The following is a 16,022-nucleotide window of genomic DNA, read 5'->3' as shown; positions in this document are numbered from 1 at the left end:
ACAGTTTTGCAGAGACACTGTAAAATACCAGGGTTTTGAACTCTCCCAAGGCCAAAGAAAAATGCCCCAGCACTAAACATGCTCTCATGGCTTTCCTGGAACTGGTCAACTACTGTCGTCAGTAGATTCCTAACTGCTCATTCTACAACAAACGCATCAGGACAGCCATCTCACACAACGATCCACTCCAACAGCCTCTGACATGGACTGCTGACATAATTGAGGCATACCAGGAACTGAAAAAGGCCCTATGCTCCACTCCAGCACTGGGCCTGACTAACTATCAAAATCTGTTCCATCTTTATGCCTGTGAGCATGGGGGCACCGCTTTTGCTGTATTGGCACAGGAGCATGGAGGGGGGTGAGACCATGTGCTTTCTTATCTAAAACTTTAGATGCTGTGGCACAAGGTTTTCCCGCCTGTCTCAGGGCTGTGGCCGTCTGTGGTACAAGATGCTGAGAAAATTGTTCTCTCTCATCCTTGAATTTTGTATTCTCCACATCAGGTTAAACAGGTGCTACAGAACCCAGAACACAACACATGACGGCTCAGAGACAGTCTGGGTATAAGATTATTCTTTGAAGTAAAAAGAGATAAAAAAAGAGACCTCTTCTTTTGACATCCTCAGATATGCTCTGGCGCGCTTGATCAATGCACAGGACGACACGCTAATAGACACAGATCATGACTGTTGTTCAGAGATTATTCATTCCACTAGTATACATCCTGATCTGTGTTCTACCCCATTAACAACTGGTGACACTATGTTTGTAGCCATAAACCATATGACGGGAAACCATATGACGGGACGTTTTTCTGTGTATATGCTGTGTGTGCGCTGCCAAATATAACCGTTAAAGCTTATTCTCTCCCTTTCTTGTCTGCTCAGGCAGCTGAACTTTTTGCTCTAACTCGTGCGTGTGTTGTTTCCAAAGTAAATGATGTCACTATATACACTGATTCACGTTACGCTTTTGGTATAGCCCACGACGTTGGCTGCATCTGGCAATCCAGGGGTTTTCGTTCTGCTGAGGGTAAGCCTATTTCTCATTATTCTCTTGTTCAGGATTTAATAGACGAATGCCATCTACCTAGTACTCTCACTATTGTAAAAACTACGGCTCATTCCTCTGGTGACTCTACAGAAGTGTGAGGTAATTCGCTAGTTGACCGTATTGCTAAAGCGGCCCAAAAACAGATTTTCTTTCCTGACTCCGATTCTGATCTGATCAATACATGTTCTCTTGCTAGCTCTTTGATTCCCGATTTAGATTTATTATCTTTACAAGCTTCAGCCACACCGAATGATTCCTCTTTTTCGCAAGCTTAAGGTGTCTACGTTGCTTTTTATGGTTTATAGTATTGTGCCTGTCGTCTTATTGTCTTCTGTTCCGCGTGCGTGATGTGTAACACCGTGAAACTTAAGGGGGGTTAAGGAAGATATAAATTTTTTTTATTTTGCATAGCTAAAATGCTTAAAACAATTGATTCATAAATATCTAGGTGCTTGGTGTGTGCTCAGAACAATGTGACAAAGGGTTTAGGTAAACACAAAAGTCTTCCATTACCTACTGCTCCGTTTTCACAATGACAAATTGATTTTACTCATATGCCTGCATGTGGCCCATTCAAATATCTTCTGGTTTTGGTCGACAGGTTTTTCATGTGGGTGGAAGCTTTCCCGTGTGCTCAAGAGAATGCAAAGGTGGTGACCCGAGTCCTAGCGAAAGAAATAATACCTTGTTATGGCGTGCCTCATGCTATTAACTTAAGATAAAGAAACACCTTTTACATCACAGGTAACTCAGAATTTGTGTAAATATCTTTCACTGTCCTGGCATTTCCACATTCCTTTTCATTCACAGTCATCAGATATAGTAGAAAGAACAAATAAGACACTAAAAGAAAAATTGACTAAAGCAATAAAAACTATTGGAAGTAAAAACTTGGTTGATTTGTTACCTGCTGTTTTAGATGAAATGAGAATGACACCAAGAAAAGACGTGCACGTCACCACATGAAATTATATTTGGCAGACCCTTTCGGGTGCCATGGAGGAAAGGCAAGCCCGCGATAGGAACAACTGATCTTGATGTACATATTGCTGAATATTCTGCTGCTCTAATAGATACTCTAAATAAGCATTATGAACAAATTGCTGATGTGACTCCAATAGGTCATGCATCTGATGTCATTAAACGCTGTGTTCTGTGTCAGGCCAACAACAGTGCAGCTGGAGTGCCAACTCCTGCAGCTCACACTCCAGCGCCAGCAGGTCTTTTCAAACACCTGCAGGTCGACTACATCACCCTTCCTCCATGTCAAGGTAAACGAGATGTGTTGGTGGTGGTTGACCAATTTTCTCCCTGGGTTGAAGCCTACCCAACTAAAACAGGCACAGCTCTGCCCACTGCAAAATCACTAGACAAGGACTTTTTCCCTCTTTGGGGAATTGCCGAATGCATTCATTCAAATCGTGGAACTCATTTCACTTGACAGGTTGTGCAGGAAGTCATGAAGTTGTTAAACGTTCAGTGGAAGCTTTACTGCCCTTACAGGCCCCAGTTTTTGGGCAGGTTGAACGTCAAACCCAGACACTAAAGCTACAATTGTCCTTCATCAGAGTGGAGTGTCATGGGTAAACGCACTACCAGCTGTTCTGTGCAGCATTCGGTCATCTCCTACAAGGGGGAGTGGTCTCAGTCCATATGAGATCATAACATGGCCTTGCCAGGCACACTTGATTTGAGACAGGCAGATATTCATCTGACCTCGGATGCGCTGTTGAAGTATTGTGAAGAGCTCACTGATGCAGTCAGTGCTGCTCAGCAGCGTGTCTCAGAGGCATGGACCTCACCTGAAAAGGGAGGCCATGCCATTGTACCAGGACAGTGGGTAATGATCAAAAATCACACTGCTGGGCCATTGGAGGCGAAATGGAAAGGACCTTTTCAAGTTCTTTTAGTAACCGATTAAGCAGTTTTATGTCAGGGACATAAGACCTGGAATTATGCTTCACAGAAAAAAGTGGTGTTACCTCCTAAATAGGGCCGTTTTGGGTGGCTCTGGGAGATAAGCTTTGAAAGGATCCAATGGCGTTTAGGCCGCGTTGGTTCCCTTTTCACCAACATGCGGTTAGCGCTCCCTACTTCTCTCAGTGGACAGGACCCAAGGTAGGAAGGGAAAAATGGTCACATGGTGGAGATCCTAAATTATTGCCAGTTAAAAAAAAAAAAAAAAACGTAGATATTAGTAGATAGAATAACGTAGGAAAAAAACACAGGGTTCAGAAGATTTCATTTGAATAACTCACAGAGAGAGAGAAAAGAAAAAGCCGTACCATCTCTGTGTTTACTACCTGATTCTGCTATCTTTTGTGTGTGTGTGCGCGCGCGAGTGTGTGTGTGTTTTTGCAGGAACAACCAAGTGAGGCAATCCGAAAGTTGGAGAAGCTGATAACCACGATAACTACGAGTCTGCTACAGGATACATCGGGGTTCCCGCCTCCTGGGAGAGCAAAGTAAAGGCCATTACTTGTTCAGCATATGCCATAACCATTAATTCATGTCCTGTATTACATTGTCAAAAAGTAAGAACATATCAGTTGTATTCTAAAAATCAAGGTCAGAGTGTTCTTTAATAAGTATCAACAAAATTTGACATACATTGGTTACCCATGGTATACTAATGTTATTGATTTTAATGCAGGGAGCGTAGCTGTTGGTAATGTTAATACGTGGTGGGAAATTCTCAAATTGTACAATAGGGAAACTGACATTTGGGACACTTTCACTCAGATTCGCTCTTCTGATGATATTAAAAAGTGTCAGGTGCTGATTCAGATAAGAGAAACACTTTCCATGCTTTGTTTACATTAACTCAGAACACACTGTACCCAGGCTGTAAAGTCTGCATTCCTCATCCAGTGAGTGTCTCTGCTGGCATTGCGTGGTCAGGACATGCCATTTCAGTCTGTGACACTTGGGAGCCAAACAGTCAAACAGTTAAACAGCCGCTTGGAGCATGATAGGTCCATGACAGAACCATGACAAGTCCATGCACGATCCGTGCACAGGATGTGATCTCCCGCGATGACGCAGTTAACGATGCCCCGCCCCATAAACGGCCCCATGCGCTTTCTAAAAAGATGGTTGCAATGCTGTGAAACCTAATCAGCTATTTACAAGACAACATTGAATCACTAACGGCTAAAGTGCCACCGGTGTGTGTGTGTGTGCGTGTGTGTGTGTGTGTGTGTGTGTGTGTGTGTGTACTCCTGCTTTCGTCAGGTTTGTCTGAGGTGGCTTTAACACAAACACATTTGCGCGCTGGCAGGACGAAAGAACCCACCTTAGCACAATCTAACATTCAGTAGTGGGCAGAGTCAGGTCATTCTCCACTGAGATTCCTCACATTTCACTCCTCCCAAGTTTGTCTTTTAATGAAGTTCTAAGAAAACTAAGAAAAAAATATTTTGGGTCACCCTCTCTATCAATCAACATCATGAGCAGATCCAGTTCCATCTCACCACCATCTCACCACCGCACATCATTCTGGGACATCCCTGGCTGATCCAACATGACCCTCTCATTTCCTGGACACAGAACCGAATTCTTCAGTGGACTCTAAAGAACTCTGGACTCTGCCTGCGGGCTTCGGCTGGGACGTGCTCTAGGTAGTCAGAGGCTCTCGACGTCGACACCAACGTCATCCCCACCGCCTATCGGGCCCTGGCTGAGGTCTTCTGAAAACAACACGTCACACATCTGCCTCCTCATTGCCCATACGATCTGGCGATTGACCTTCAGCCAGGCACGATTCCACCCCGTGGCCACCTCTACTCCACTCTCCGCCACCATCAGAAGGGCACCATCAGGCCCTTCTCCTCACTTGCCGCCACGGGGTTCTTCTTCGTGGAGAGAAAAGGCGGTGAACTTCGCCCATGCGTCGACTATTGAGGGCTCAATAACATCACCATCAAAGAGCAACATCCACTGCCTCTTCCCAACTCAGCCCTGGACGTACTCTCTGGTGCCACCATTTTCACAAAGTTGAACCTCCAGAGCGCCTACAACTTGGTGCGCATCAGAGAGGGCGATAAGTGGAAGACTGCCTTCATCACCCCTACCGGACACTACGAAGGTCTTGTCATCCCCTTTGGACTTTGCAATTTACAATGCAATGCTTTCCAACAATTTTTAAACGATGTCCTCCAGGACATGTTAGGCCAGTGGGCATTCGTATACCTAGACGACATCCTTATTTACTCCCGCACAGCTGAAGAACACACTCAACATGTCAGAGCGGTCCTAAAGAGATTGCTAGCCCATCAACTGTACTGTAAGTTGGAAAAGTGCGCTTTTCACGAGCGCTCCACCACGTTCCTGGGCTTTGTCATCTCACCCCAGGGTGTGGCCATGGACCCGCAGAAACTGGAAGTTGTGCATCATTGGCCCCTACCCACGACCCTCAAGCAACTTTAACGATTTCTCAGGTTTGCAAATTTCTACCGTCGCTTTATCTGGGACTACAATATGGTTGCAGCACCCCTAAACGCTCTGACCTGCCCATCTTCTCGTCATTTCACCCTCAGTCCTGCTGATTTTGAGACTAGGGTTGAGGTGATAAGGTATGGCTCTCCACCAGAAACCTCCACCTCGACACTGAATCACAGAAGCTCTCGCCTAGATTCATCAGACCTTATCGCATTATCCTCCGTGTAAACCCTGTCACCTACCGGCTCTAGCTGCCTGCGGCGCTCCGGATCCACCCAGTATTCCACACATCCCAACTTAAACCAATTAAGTGAGAATTTACTTAATTCGCTTTTCATACAAATAGGTTAAGTGATTTATATTTATGCTCGTATATAAGCATTAGTTCATCTTTGAGGCCAAACTATAACTTACAGAGTACTGAAGCAGATCATTAAGTTATCTAAAGTCACATCTGACCGCTACTAGTGCTGCCAGTGATTTTCAAAAATGCCAATAAAAAACTAAACTGGGAAATAAACTGTAAACTACCCCAAACTAATTTTTATAAAATAAAACACCACTTACCTCGAATAGTCCATTAAGCCGCCATCTTCATCTCTTTAGTGCAGTTTGGTTGCGTCAGTTTGGTGGGGGTGGGTTGTTAAAATCACATGATTGCAACTCAGTGCAGCTAAATTGCTGGCTTGTATTAACATGTCCTTGAGAACAAAGCGCCATCTAGTGGTGGAACCAGGTAAATGAATAAATAGGGCTTGAATGGACGCGTTTACTGTAAAATCTTGACACGCCTTTTTGTCAGGAGAGGGAGGGGGGACTACGCCGTACGCCATTCGCATGCAATTCACACGGCCACGGATATTTGACATGGCTCCCTCTGCAGGCTGTGAAGTCTGCATTCCTCATCCAGTGAGTGTCTCTGCTGGCATTTCGTGGTCAAGACATGCTATTTCAGTCTGTGACACTTGTGCTTTATTGCATATTAATGTATCAGAATTCTACATTACTACTGTACGTGTCATAATGTAACTCAAGCAGTCGCCACTCAGTGTTGCTCTCCAGGGGTGGAAGTCTGTAATCAGACCTTTTTTTTTACCTTTCATAGTGTAACTGACGTCATTACCTTGACAAAATTTCCATGGTGTGTTGAAAATCATGTATGGGACTCTCCCGTGGGACTGATATCCCTGCTTCGTACCAACGAAGCAGAGATATCAGTCCTTTGTGGACTCAATCAATCAATCTGAAATTCCTTTTTCTGTGACAGATAAGCTGCTGTCAGACATTGCTTTCGATTCTGAAGTTGATGCTATTTTTACATTTAGTAGTAATGAACAGAAGTGCCCCGTGAGTTATCAACTTCATACACGCTCCTTTAAGAAGAATAGTCCTTTTACGGTCATATCATTCGCAGCTAATGACCCTCGTTCATGTGTCGAATATTTTACATGCAGTGAGACTTTCTAGAGTAGATCACTTGGCGCTCTTATTCCTAATTATGGTATTATGGTTAGTTTGGATCAGATCCGTATCTTATCTCATGAAGTTAAGAAATTGGCTAATGACACTGCCCAAGCCCTAGTTGTGATATCTACCACACTATAATCACATCGCATGATGATTTTGCAAAATCTAGTTGCTTGAGATTACATCTTAGCGCAACAGGGGGGGTACTGTACCTGTGCAGTTGTAGGCCCTGAATGTTTTAAGGACATTTTTGACCCTATCCTTAAACCTAACTCAGTACATTAAAAACTTAGAGGAGTTACGTGATCATGTTATACATATTGATCAATTTAACAGTGATGACCTGGGGGCCTGGCTAGGTTCCTGTTGGATATACAGTATGGCCGTGAAATTCTATTAGCTTTCTTGGTTTTCCTTTTCATTCTTCTGTCAGCGTATGTGGCTATTCGTTGCTGTTGTTTGTGTGTTTCTAAAAGCGTAAAACACACTCAAACTACAATAATGTTGACTTCTAGGCCTAATGCCTACATTTGACGTGACCTTTTTCTTATTTTATGCTCGGTACGTGGGTTAGAAGTGTAAGTCCTATTCCGTTGTGGAAAATGTAACCGAGTAATCGCCTGGCCAGTGGTTACAGATTGTACAGTAAGTCATGTTTCGAGAGAGTAAGCTTGCTTTATGAATGCTTTTAGGGCATTCACAGGGGGGAATTAAGGGATTTATTTCTAATTTTTGTTAATATTTGATATGAATATGGCACAATCATTAATAATGAATTTATGTCAGCGTAATCTTTATAAGTGTCCTTGTTTACTTAGTTCTCACATGATGTTTTTAACCTTGATTGTATTTTTCTTCCATTGTTTTTCCTTTTTTGGCCTTGGGTTGATGTTTACATCGTAGTATAAAATGGGTGTTTTGCCATTTATGTTTGGATTTCATTGCCCCGGCTGACTGATTGACGCATGCATGCAAATTAAAATTATCTTCTCCAGCTGAACCATGGCTCTGAGTCTTCTGATTCCATGATCATCCAATGCTCTGGTCAGATCCAGAATTTATTTTTATTTACAACACTTCTCTCCTCCAGGTTTGTCATGTTCATGACAATGGCTACATTGGAGTCTGTGAGGAAAAGTTGAAAACATGACTTGATGTCATTCATGGGTTATGGCATTTAGGGTTAGGGTTTGGTTCCACTTTTAGATTGAAAGGAGACCACAACTTTAGCTGGGTCTTCTTCCTTATAAGTGTCAGAGTCTTCTTCCTCAGGTTATTCTATAACCAGACTGACTAATTTTTCAACTTTTTCGTCCCCTTACGAAGAGTAAACATATAACAGATAAGTATTTTATACTATCTTATAATATATTCACTCGAAACGCGTGCTATATCGTTTTCGTATAAGTTTATATCGTATAAGTTTTAATTGTTTTGCAGCACACCGCTTCTAGCCAGCTTTCCATTAGCACTATCGTAACTCTCTCTATTATGGTATTTCTAAATCTCAAATCGCCTGTCTTCAACTGGTCCAGAACGCCACTGCTAAATTTCTCTTGAAAAAGAAAAAAAGGGATCATGTGACTCCGCTTTTGAAAGCCCTTCATTGGCTGCCTGTTCACTTCCGAATTTATTTTAAAATTTTACTATTTGTGTTTAAATCGTTACACCAGCAAGCACCCATTTACTTATCTGAATTGCTGCACCACCATACCCCCCTGAGAAGCGTAGAGGTGACTGTGCTTTTTCGGTTATTGGGCCTTGTCTTTGGAATGACTTGCCAATTGATATCCGAATGGCTCCTAGTTCCTTTTAAAAACCTATTTGTTTTCCATGGCCTACTAAGCGCTACTGTGCCTACTAGTTTATTAGTTTTGTGTGTATCGTGTACTTTTAGCCTTTTTATGATGTGGATGTACAGCACTTTGGTCAGTCTCGCAGCTGTTTTAAATGTGCTATATAAATAAACTAAACCTAAACCTAAACCATCGCTAACCCGTTAGCCCGGCTATCACAAGTTTGTTTACGCTTTTTCACACCGGTTATTTCTATTTTTAGACACCATGTCGGTTGCGTCTCTGCCTCTGTGTGCAGGTGAGGATACATTGGAGCTGCACTCAGTGGATTTGGAGCTGGAGGCCGTGGAGAAGCTGATCCGCGACCTACAGGTGAAGCTGGCCCGGCTACAGCAGCGAAAAGCCACGCTGGAATCATCGCGGACCGACGCGTGCTTCTCTGCCCAGGTCCAACGCACCGAGGACGCAGCCGGCCCAGGTTTCCTTTACCCCGGCGCCGGGATACCACGAGGCCTGGATACTGCAGCAGTGGAAGACGCGCGCCAAGCCCCGGGCGAGGACCTCTCCTTCTCCGCCACCACCAGTCTTCGAGATCTTGACCTGAAACCGCTTCGCTTCTCTCCGCGAGACGACACACGACCCGCTGGTCATCGGAGATTCCATCGTCCGACACGTGCGTGCTACCACGGCTAAAGGTAAGGCGTACACTCGCTGTTTACCTGGTGCACGTGTTCTTGATGTTGCTGCACAGGTGCCTGCGGCCCTGAGGAAGAACATTCGAGCTGTGGTTTTTCATGCTGGCACGAACGACATCAGGCTGAGGCAGACGGAGATCCTAAAGAAGGACTTCAGGAGCCTGGCAGGAGAAGGTCCGCAGCACATCACCCACGACAAAAATCGTCGTATCTGGACCACTTCCAACATTTCAGCGAGAAATCGAGAGGTTCAGTAGACTATTTGCCTTTAATGAATGGTTACAATCTTGGTGTCAACAACAGAGATTACCCTTTGTTGATAACTGGAATGTTTTCTGGAAGCGTCCTAGGCTCTACCGCACAGATGGCCTGCACCCTAGCAGAGCTGGAGCAGCGGTCCTCTCTGACAACATCTCCAGGACATTACGAACCATTTGACTGGTCATACCGTAGATTCCAATCACATTAGCCACATCACAACTCACCATACTGATAGACGCACACACATAGCTTGTCCTATGGAAATTTTGTCTGTTCCCCGAATAGTGAGAAAAAAGAATAAATTTGTTAAATCTGCCCGAAACAATCTGATAACCATAAAACCAGAAAAAGGCCAAATAAGTAATCAAAATCTACCTCTAAAGTTTGGACTTCTCAACATTAGATCCCTTGCGCCTAAAGCACTTATTGTTAATAAAATTATCTCGGATTATTGCCTTGATGCACTCTGCCTCACCGAAACCTGGTTTAAACCAAATTAATATATTGGTCTGAATGAGTCTACTCCGTCAGGATATTTCTATAAGCACGAGCCCCGTCTAACTGGTCGTGGTGGTGGTGTGGCCACTATCTACAATGATGTACTCACTGTTACTTAGAAAATAAGGCCCAGGTTTAACTCATTTGAAGTGCTCATCATTAATGTCGCACTCAGTAAAATACATAATAAACCCGCGCTATATTTTATTCTGGCCACCGTGTACAGACCCCCAGGGTCATATGTCGATTTTCTTAAAGAATTTGGACATCTGCTATCAGACCTACCGGTTAACTCTGACAAAGTGTTAATAGTGGGAGACTTTAACATTCATGCAGATGATGCTAACGACACTTTAGCCCTCGCATTTATGGATTTATTAAATTCCTTTGGGGTTAAACAAAATATAAATGGAGCAACTCACCGCTTTAATCATACGCTAGATTTAATTATATCTCATGGTATAGATGTCTCTAATATAGAGATCTTACCTCAAAGTGATCATATCGCAGATCATCACCTCATGATATATACTCTACCCGTAGAACAGATTAGCTGTGTCTCCCCACATTATCAATTTGTTAGAAATATGAGTCCGACTACTAAAGACAGATTTACAAGTAATCTGCCGGATCTGTCCCAAATTCTTATTGGACCCCTAAATGCAGACGATCTAGATGAGGTAACTAGCAGCATGGGCACTATTTTTACCAGTACATTAGACACTGTTGCTCCCATCAGATTAAAAAAAGTCAGAGATAAATCACTTGCACCGTGGTATAATAGTCATACTTGCGGCCTAAAGAGAGAAACCCGTAACCTCGAGCGAAAATGGAGGAAAACTAAATCAGAAGTTTTTCGAATTGCGTATAAAGACGGTATGTGCAGCTATAGACAGGCCCTAAAAACTGCTAGGACCAAGCATCTTAGCCAACTGATAGCAAGAAACCAAAACAATCCCAGGTTCTTATTTAGTACAGTGGCTCGCCTAACAAAACCTAAGATGCCTGCAGAGAGTATCACATCACAGTTTAGAAGTGAAGACTTTATGGACTTCTTTAATGAAAAAATCAATAGTATCAGGAAGAAAATAAGGTTCAACCTCTAATAGTATCTCACGATCAAGTTCAGCTTATAGCTTCACATTTAGAATTTCAGTGCTTTACAGGTATAGGACAGGAAGAGCTGTATAAACTTATCACCTCAGCTAAATCAACAACGTGCCTGTTAGACCCAATACCAACCAGATTATTAAAATAAGTGATGCATACGGTTGGAGAGCCACTTCTAAACATTATTAATTCTTCATTATGTCTAGGTCACGTCCCTAAACCTTTCAAGTTGGCAGTTATTAAGCCGCGTCTTAAAAAATCTAATTTGGACACGAATGATATAACAAATTACAGACCGATTTCAAATCTTCCATTCATATCAAAAATATTAGAAAAAGTAGTATCAGCTCAAATATGCACATTCTTGCAGGAAAACAACATCCTAGAAGAATTTCAGTCAGGTTTCAGGCCCCATCATAGTACAAAAACTGCATTAGTTACAGTAAGATTGCGAACGACTTGTTTTTAGCTTCAGACCAAGGCTGCATTTTAATACTAGTCTTACTTGATCTTAGTGCTGCATTCGACACCATAGATCATAATATTCTCATAGATCGCCTACAAAATCATATAGGTATTCAGGGGCAGGCATTAAAATGGTTTAGATCATACCTTTCTGATCGATACCATTTTGTAGATCTAAATGGAGAACTGTCTGGTGTAATGCCAGTGAAATATGGGGTCCCACAAGGGTCAGTTTTAGACCTCTGCTGTTCTCAATATACATGCTTCCCTTGGGAAACATCATTAGAAGGCATGGTATTAGTTTCCATTGTTATGCTGATGATACCGAATTATATATCCCAACAAAACCAGATGAAATACCCAAGTTGTCTAGATTAACCGAGTGTGTCCAGGACATAAAAAATTGGATGACCAATAACTTTCTTTTACTAAATTCAGATAAGACAGAGATATTACTCATCGGCCCAAAAACCAGCACACAACAGCTTTCACAATTCAGCCTGCGTTTAGAAGGATGTACTGTTACTACCAGCCCAACAGTAAAAGACCTGGGTGTAATATTAGACAGTAACTTGTCTTTTGAAAATCATATTTCCAATATCACAAAAACAGCCTTTTCCATCTCAGAAATATTGCCAAACTTAGGAGTATCCTATCCGTATCTGATGCAGAAAAGCTAGTTCATGCATTCATGATCTCCAGACTGGACTATTGTAATGCATATATTGTAATGATGGTTGTCCTGCATCCTCAATAAACAAGCTACAGTTAGTCCAAAATGCAGCTGCCAGGGTTCTCACTAGATCCAGAAAATATGATTATATAACACCTATATTATCATCCCTGCACTGGTTACCTGTTCAATTTAGAATTAATTACAAAATAGTATTACTTACATACAAGGCTTTAAATGGTTTATCTCCCACATACCTAACCAGTCTTCTGATACGCTATAATTCACCACGTTCCTTAAGATCACAAAACTTCGGATTCTGGTAATTCCCAGAATTTTAAAATCTACAAAAGGGGGCAGGGCATTTTCATATTTAGCTCCAAAACTTTGGAATAGCCTTCCAGACAGTGTTCGGGGAGCAGACACGGTTTCCCAATTCAAAAGTAGACTCAAGACGCATCTCTTTAATCTGGCATACGCGTAACTCATCCCATAACCTCATACTCCAGTACACCTATCCTGAATGGCAACTACGCTAATTCTCTCCATCTTTTCTGTATTTTTCTATCCATCCCAAAGCATCTGGAGATTGTGCCAGCTTTAGTGGACAAAGGCCAACCCGGCGAGGTTTCTGAGGCATCCAGAGAAGGACCAACTCCAGCTGGATTCTGCTTTATGATGGCTGGAGCTACCATCCTGCTCCTGTGCTTCCAGTGACCTAGACCCCATCTGCCCTCTGCACCTACAGACTCCCTGTGCTGAACTGGACTTCATGTTAATCTACACAACTTCTGTTATATTGAACTTTCACCTGCACAACACACATGATGTTATTTCTATTTGTTATCACCCAGATGAGGATGGGTTCCCTGATTGAGTCTGGTTCCTCTCAAGGTTTCTTCCTATTGCCATCTCAGGGAGTTTTTCCTTGCCACCGTCACCCTTGGCTTGCTCATCAGAGACATTTCATTCATCATTCATTCATCTAATTATTATCTAGACACATTTTTCTCACACATACACATTTCCAAATAATTTCTTTGCTTTTATTTTCTAAAAAAAAATAAAATAAAATCTTTAATTTTTTGTGAAGCTGCTTTGAGGCAATGACCATTGTTAAAAGCACTATATAAATAAAATTGAATCGAATTAAATTAACCTCTGACTCTCCCTCCTCTAAACACTCCTCACTGTCAACCTCACGTCTCTCGTCCTGATTACGGTCATTGTCTAATATAATTCCAGAGCCTTATGTGCATGCCCATGTCTTGGCCATCACGCTGCTAAAGACTGAACTGTAAGACCTCAAAAAACTTCATATACAGTACCAGAGCTGCAAGAAAGTTGTATGACTGTTGACAATGTTGTAGTTTTATTTTTCAGCAGGTGTGGTAAAAATTATGTTGTTGATAGGTTCCTGTGTGGGTTGACATGGAAGCCAAAAAGGGGCATAGTGTGTGTGTGTGTGTGTCGTGGTGGAGTGTGTCTCCTTATAGGCACTAGTGTTAATTTCGTCAGACGAGACGAGACGAAATATGTTCGTCAACGACCTTTTTTTCATGACTAAGATGAGACGATGACAAGACTGCACCACTGTCCAAAAACGCTGACTAAGACTAAATTAACATGCATTATTGTTGACGAAAAAAGACGAGACGAAAATGTTTTGCATAAAATAAAAACTAAGATAAAATCTCTCTTCATTTTCGTCTACAATCGCATCACCTTTTTCATCAGCTGTTACGGCTTTAAAATATTCAGAAAGAGTTCGCGGCTTCGCGCTGTGGCTCAAGTTACAGGTCTCATACTCAACACAAGTGACGAGCGACGACGGCATGCTAGGTCGAAGGAAGAGGCTCGATATTTGGTCGCATTTTAAGTACAATGGTACTGACAAAAAGTCAGAATGTGTCATCATTACTGACGGGAAACACTGCGGACAAAGAATTTCGGGGAAAAACACCACCAACCTTAAACGACATCTACAGGCTAACCACCCACACATTCAGGTAAGTTAACTCAAATTAACGTCTAATAAGCTAATGCTAAAGTTAATTTTAGGCATATACGCTGTAAATCAATCAGTTAGCTATGGTGTTTTAGCACATTAAGCAGGTTATATATATTTTATGTTAACTTATTTTGCCACATGCATGTGTGGGTCTTCACATCACGGGCGCGGAAAGTGGGGGTGCTGTAAATGCATGTTTTTTCATTAACATTTATTTGTAATAAAAACTTTGAGTTGGCTATTTAAAAAGTTTTATTTTCTGTCTCAGATGAAAATATCTTGCTCTGACGATTTTTAAAACGTGTCAGTGTCAATGTTCTGTGTTAAGATGCACACCTGTAATATTTTCTTATAAGGCATTTTTGCAAAGGTTGCTTAAATATCTTAATTTAATTAATGCCTAGTCCTGGCTTAAGCTAAGCTTCGTCTGTGAAACTGGGCCTTAGTCGACTAAAACTTGACTAAGATACCTTGAGTTTTCTTTTGACTAAAACTAGACTAAAATGACGAGACTTTTAGTCGACTAAAACTTGACTAACAAAAAAAGATATGTGAATGACTAAATATGACTAAAACTAACAAGGACATTCGGCACAAGACTAAGACTAAATTAAAAATAGGTGACGAAATTAACACTAATAGGCACCTGCATGTTTATGTGTGCGAAAGGAGGGTAGAAATTGTGTACAGGTTCGGGAAGACCATTCTGTTCTGAGATAACATGGGTTTATTTATTGGAACTTAAAAGAAAACTGAAAACAAAAAACAAACAAATCCCCTCTATTTTCTCAAGACAGGACTGGCCTTTTAAAACTGAAAATAAATGCTCTTGTTCACTCAGGATGAGGTTATCCCTTTAATAGGCTCATCGTGTAATTTTATGTTTCTTTCCACTATTATCTGAAAGCAATCGCTTATTGTGAAGCTAAAATAAGTGGAATGGAGGAGCTGCTTTAGTAGGAGTAACTGTGACACAATCAGAGTATGACATCACAGTATGCATCACCTCACAGTCACAGTACAGGTTCAACACACAAGCACCTTCTGTGACAAAGGGAATCTCGCCACATTACAGTCACCACCTATGTAACTATGAGGTGACAGTTTAGGTTAAGTGTATACTGTGTGTAAGAGTCAAGAGACTGCAGTCAGTAACACGTGTGACAGGGAAGCGCATCGGCTGCTGGTCATCTAAGGGACACTGGTGGTATGATAATACTGCTCTTTAATCGTATGAAGGACTAATTATCACTTGGTTCTATATCTATACTATATTACATAATAAGAAAGAAAAACAGTAATTTGTGCTAGCTATAATTGTTGTGTAAGTGCAGTTTCCATGTATCTTCAAAAAATGTAACATGATGGTGTGTATCACATGTTTCTGCAAATAGCTCATGTATACATAATTAGTATGTTTCAAGCTCACTTTAACTGTATTTACAGTTACAAATACAAATACAAGAACTAATAAGTGGTTCCAGAGTTGTTCCCTGTGTCCCCTGTAGTTGGCTAATGGCTTTTTTTCGAGAAAAAATTCCCAGATAACC

The 16,022-nt window shown here is 41.8% G+C and overlaps 1 protein-coding gene across 1 annotated transcript in view; it reads left to right on the top strand.

Annotated features, from left to right (window-relative positions):
• LOC128540563 (uncharacterized) overlaps positions 1-16,022 on the top strand; it is a 51,283-nt gene that overhangs the window by 11,462 nt on the left and 23,799 nt on the right. Inside the window, exons 4-7 of the mRNA XM_053510727.1 lie at positions 2,219-2,327; positions 4,677-4,930; positions 5,053-5,143; positions 14,223-14,470. Of these exons, the coding sequence (XP_053366702.1) occupies positions 2,219-2,327; positions 4,677-4,930; positions 5,053-5,143; positions 14,223-14,470 (702 nt within the window). The remainder of the gene's footprint in view (positions 1-2,218; positions 2,328-4,676; positions 4,931-5,052; positions 5,144-14,222; positions 14,471-16,022) is intronic.

The sequence above is a fragment of the Clarias gariepinus genome, chromosome 2 (assembly GCF_024256425.1).
Source record: "Clarias gariepinus isolate MV-2021 ecotype Netherlands chromosome 2, CGAR_prim_01v2, whole genome shotgun sequence".
Taxonomy (NCBI): domain Eukaryota; kingdom Metazoa; phylum Chordata; class Actinopteri; order Siluriformes; family Clariidae; genus Clarias; species Clarias gariepinus.
Note: the sequence above shows the minus strand (reverse complement) of the source record. Positions and strands in the feature narration are given on the sequence as shown.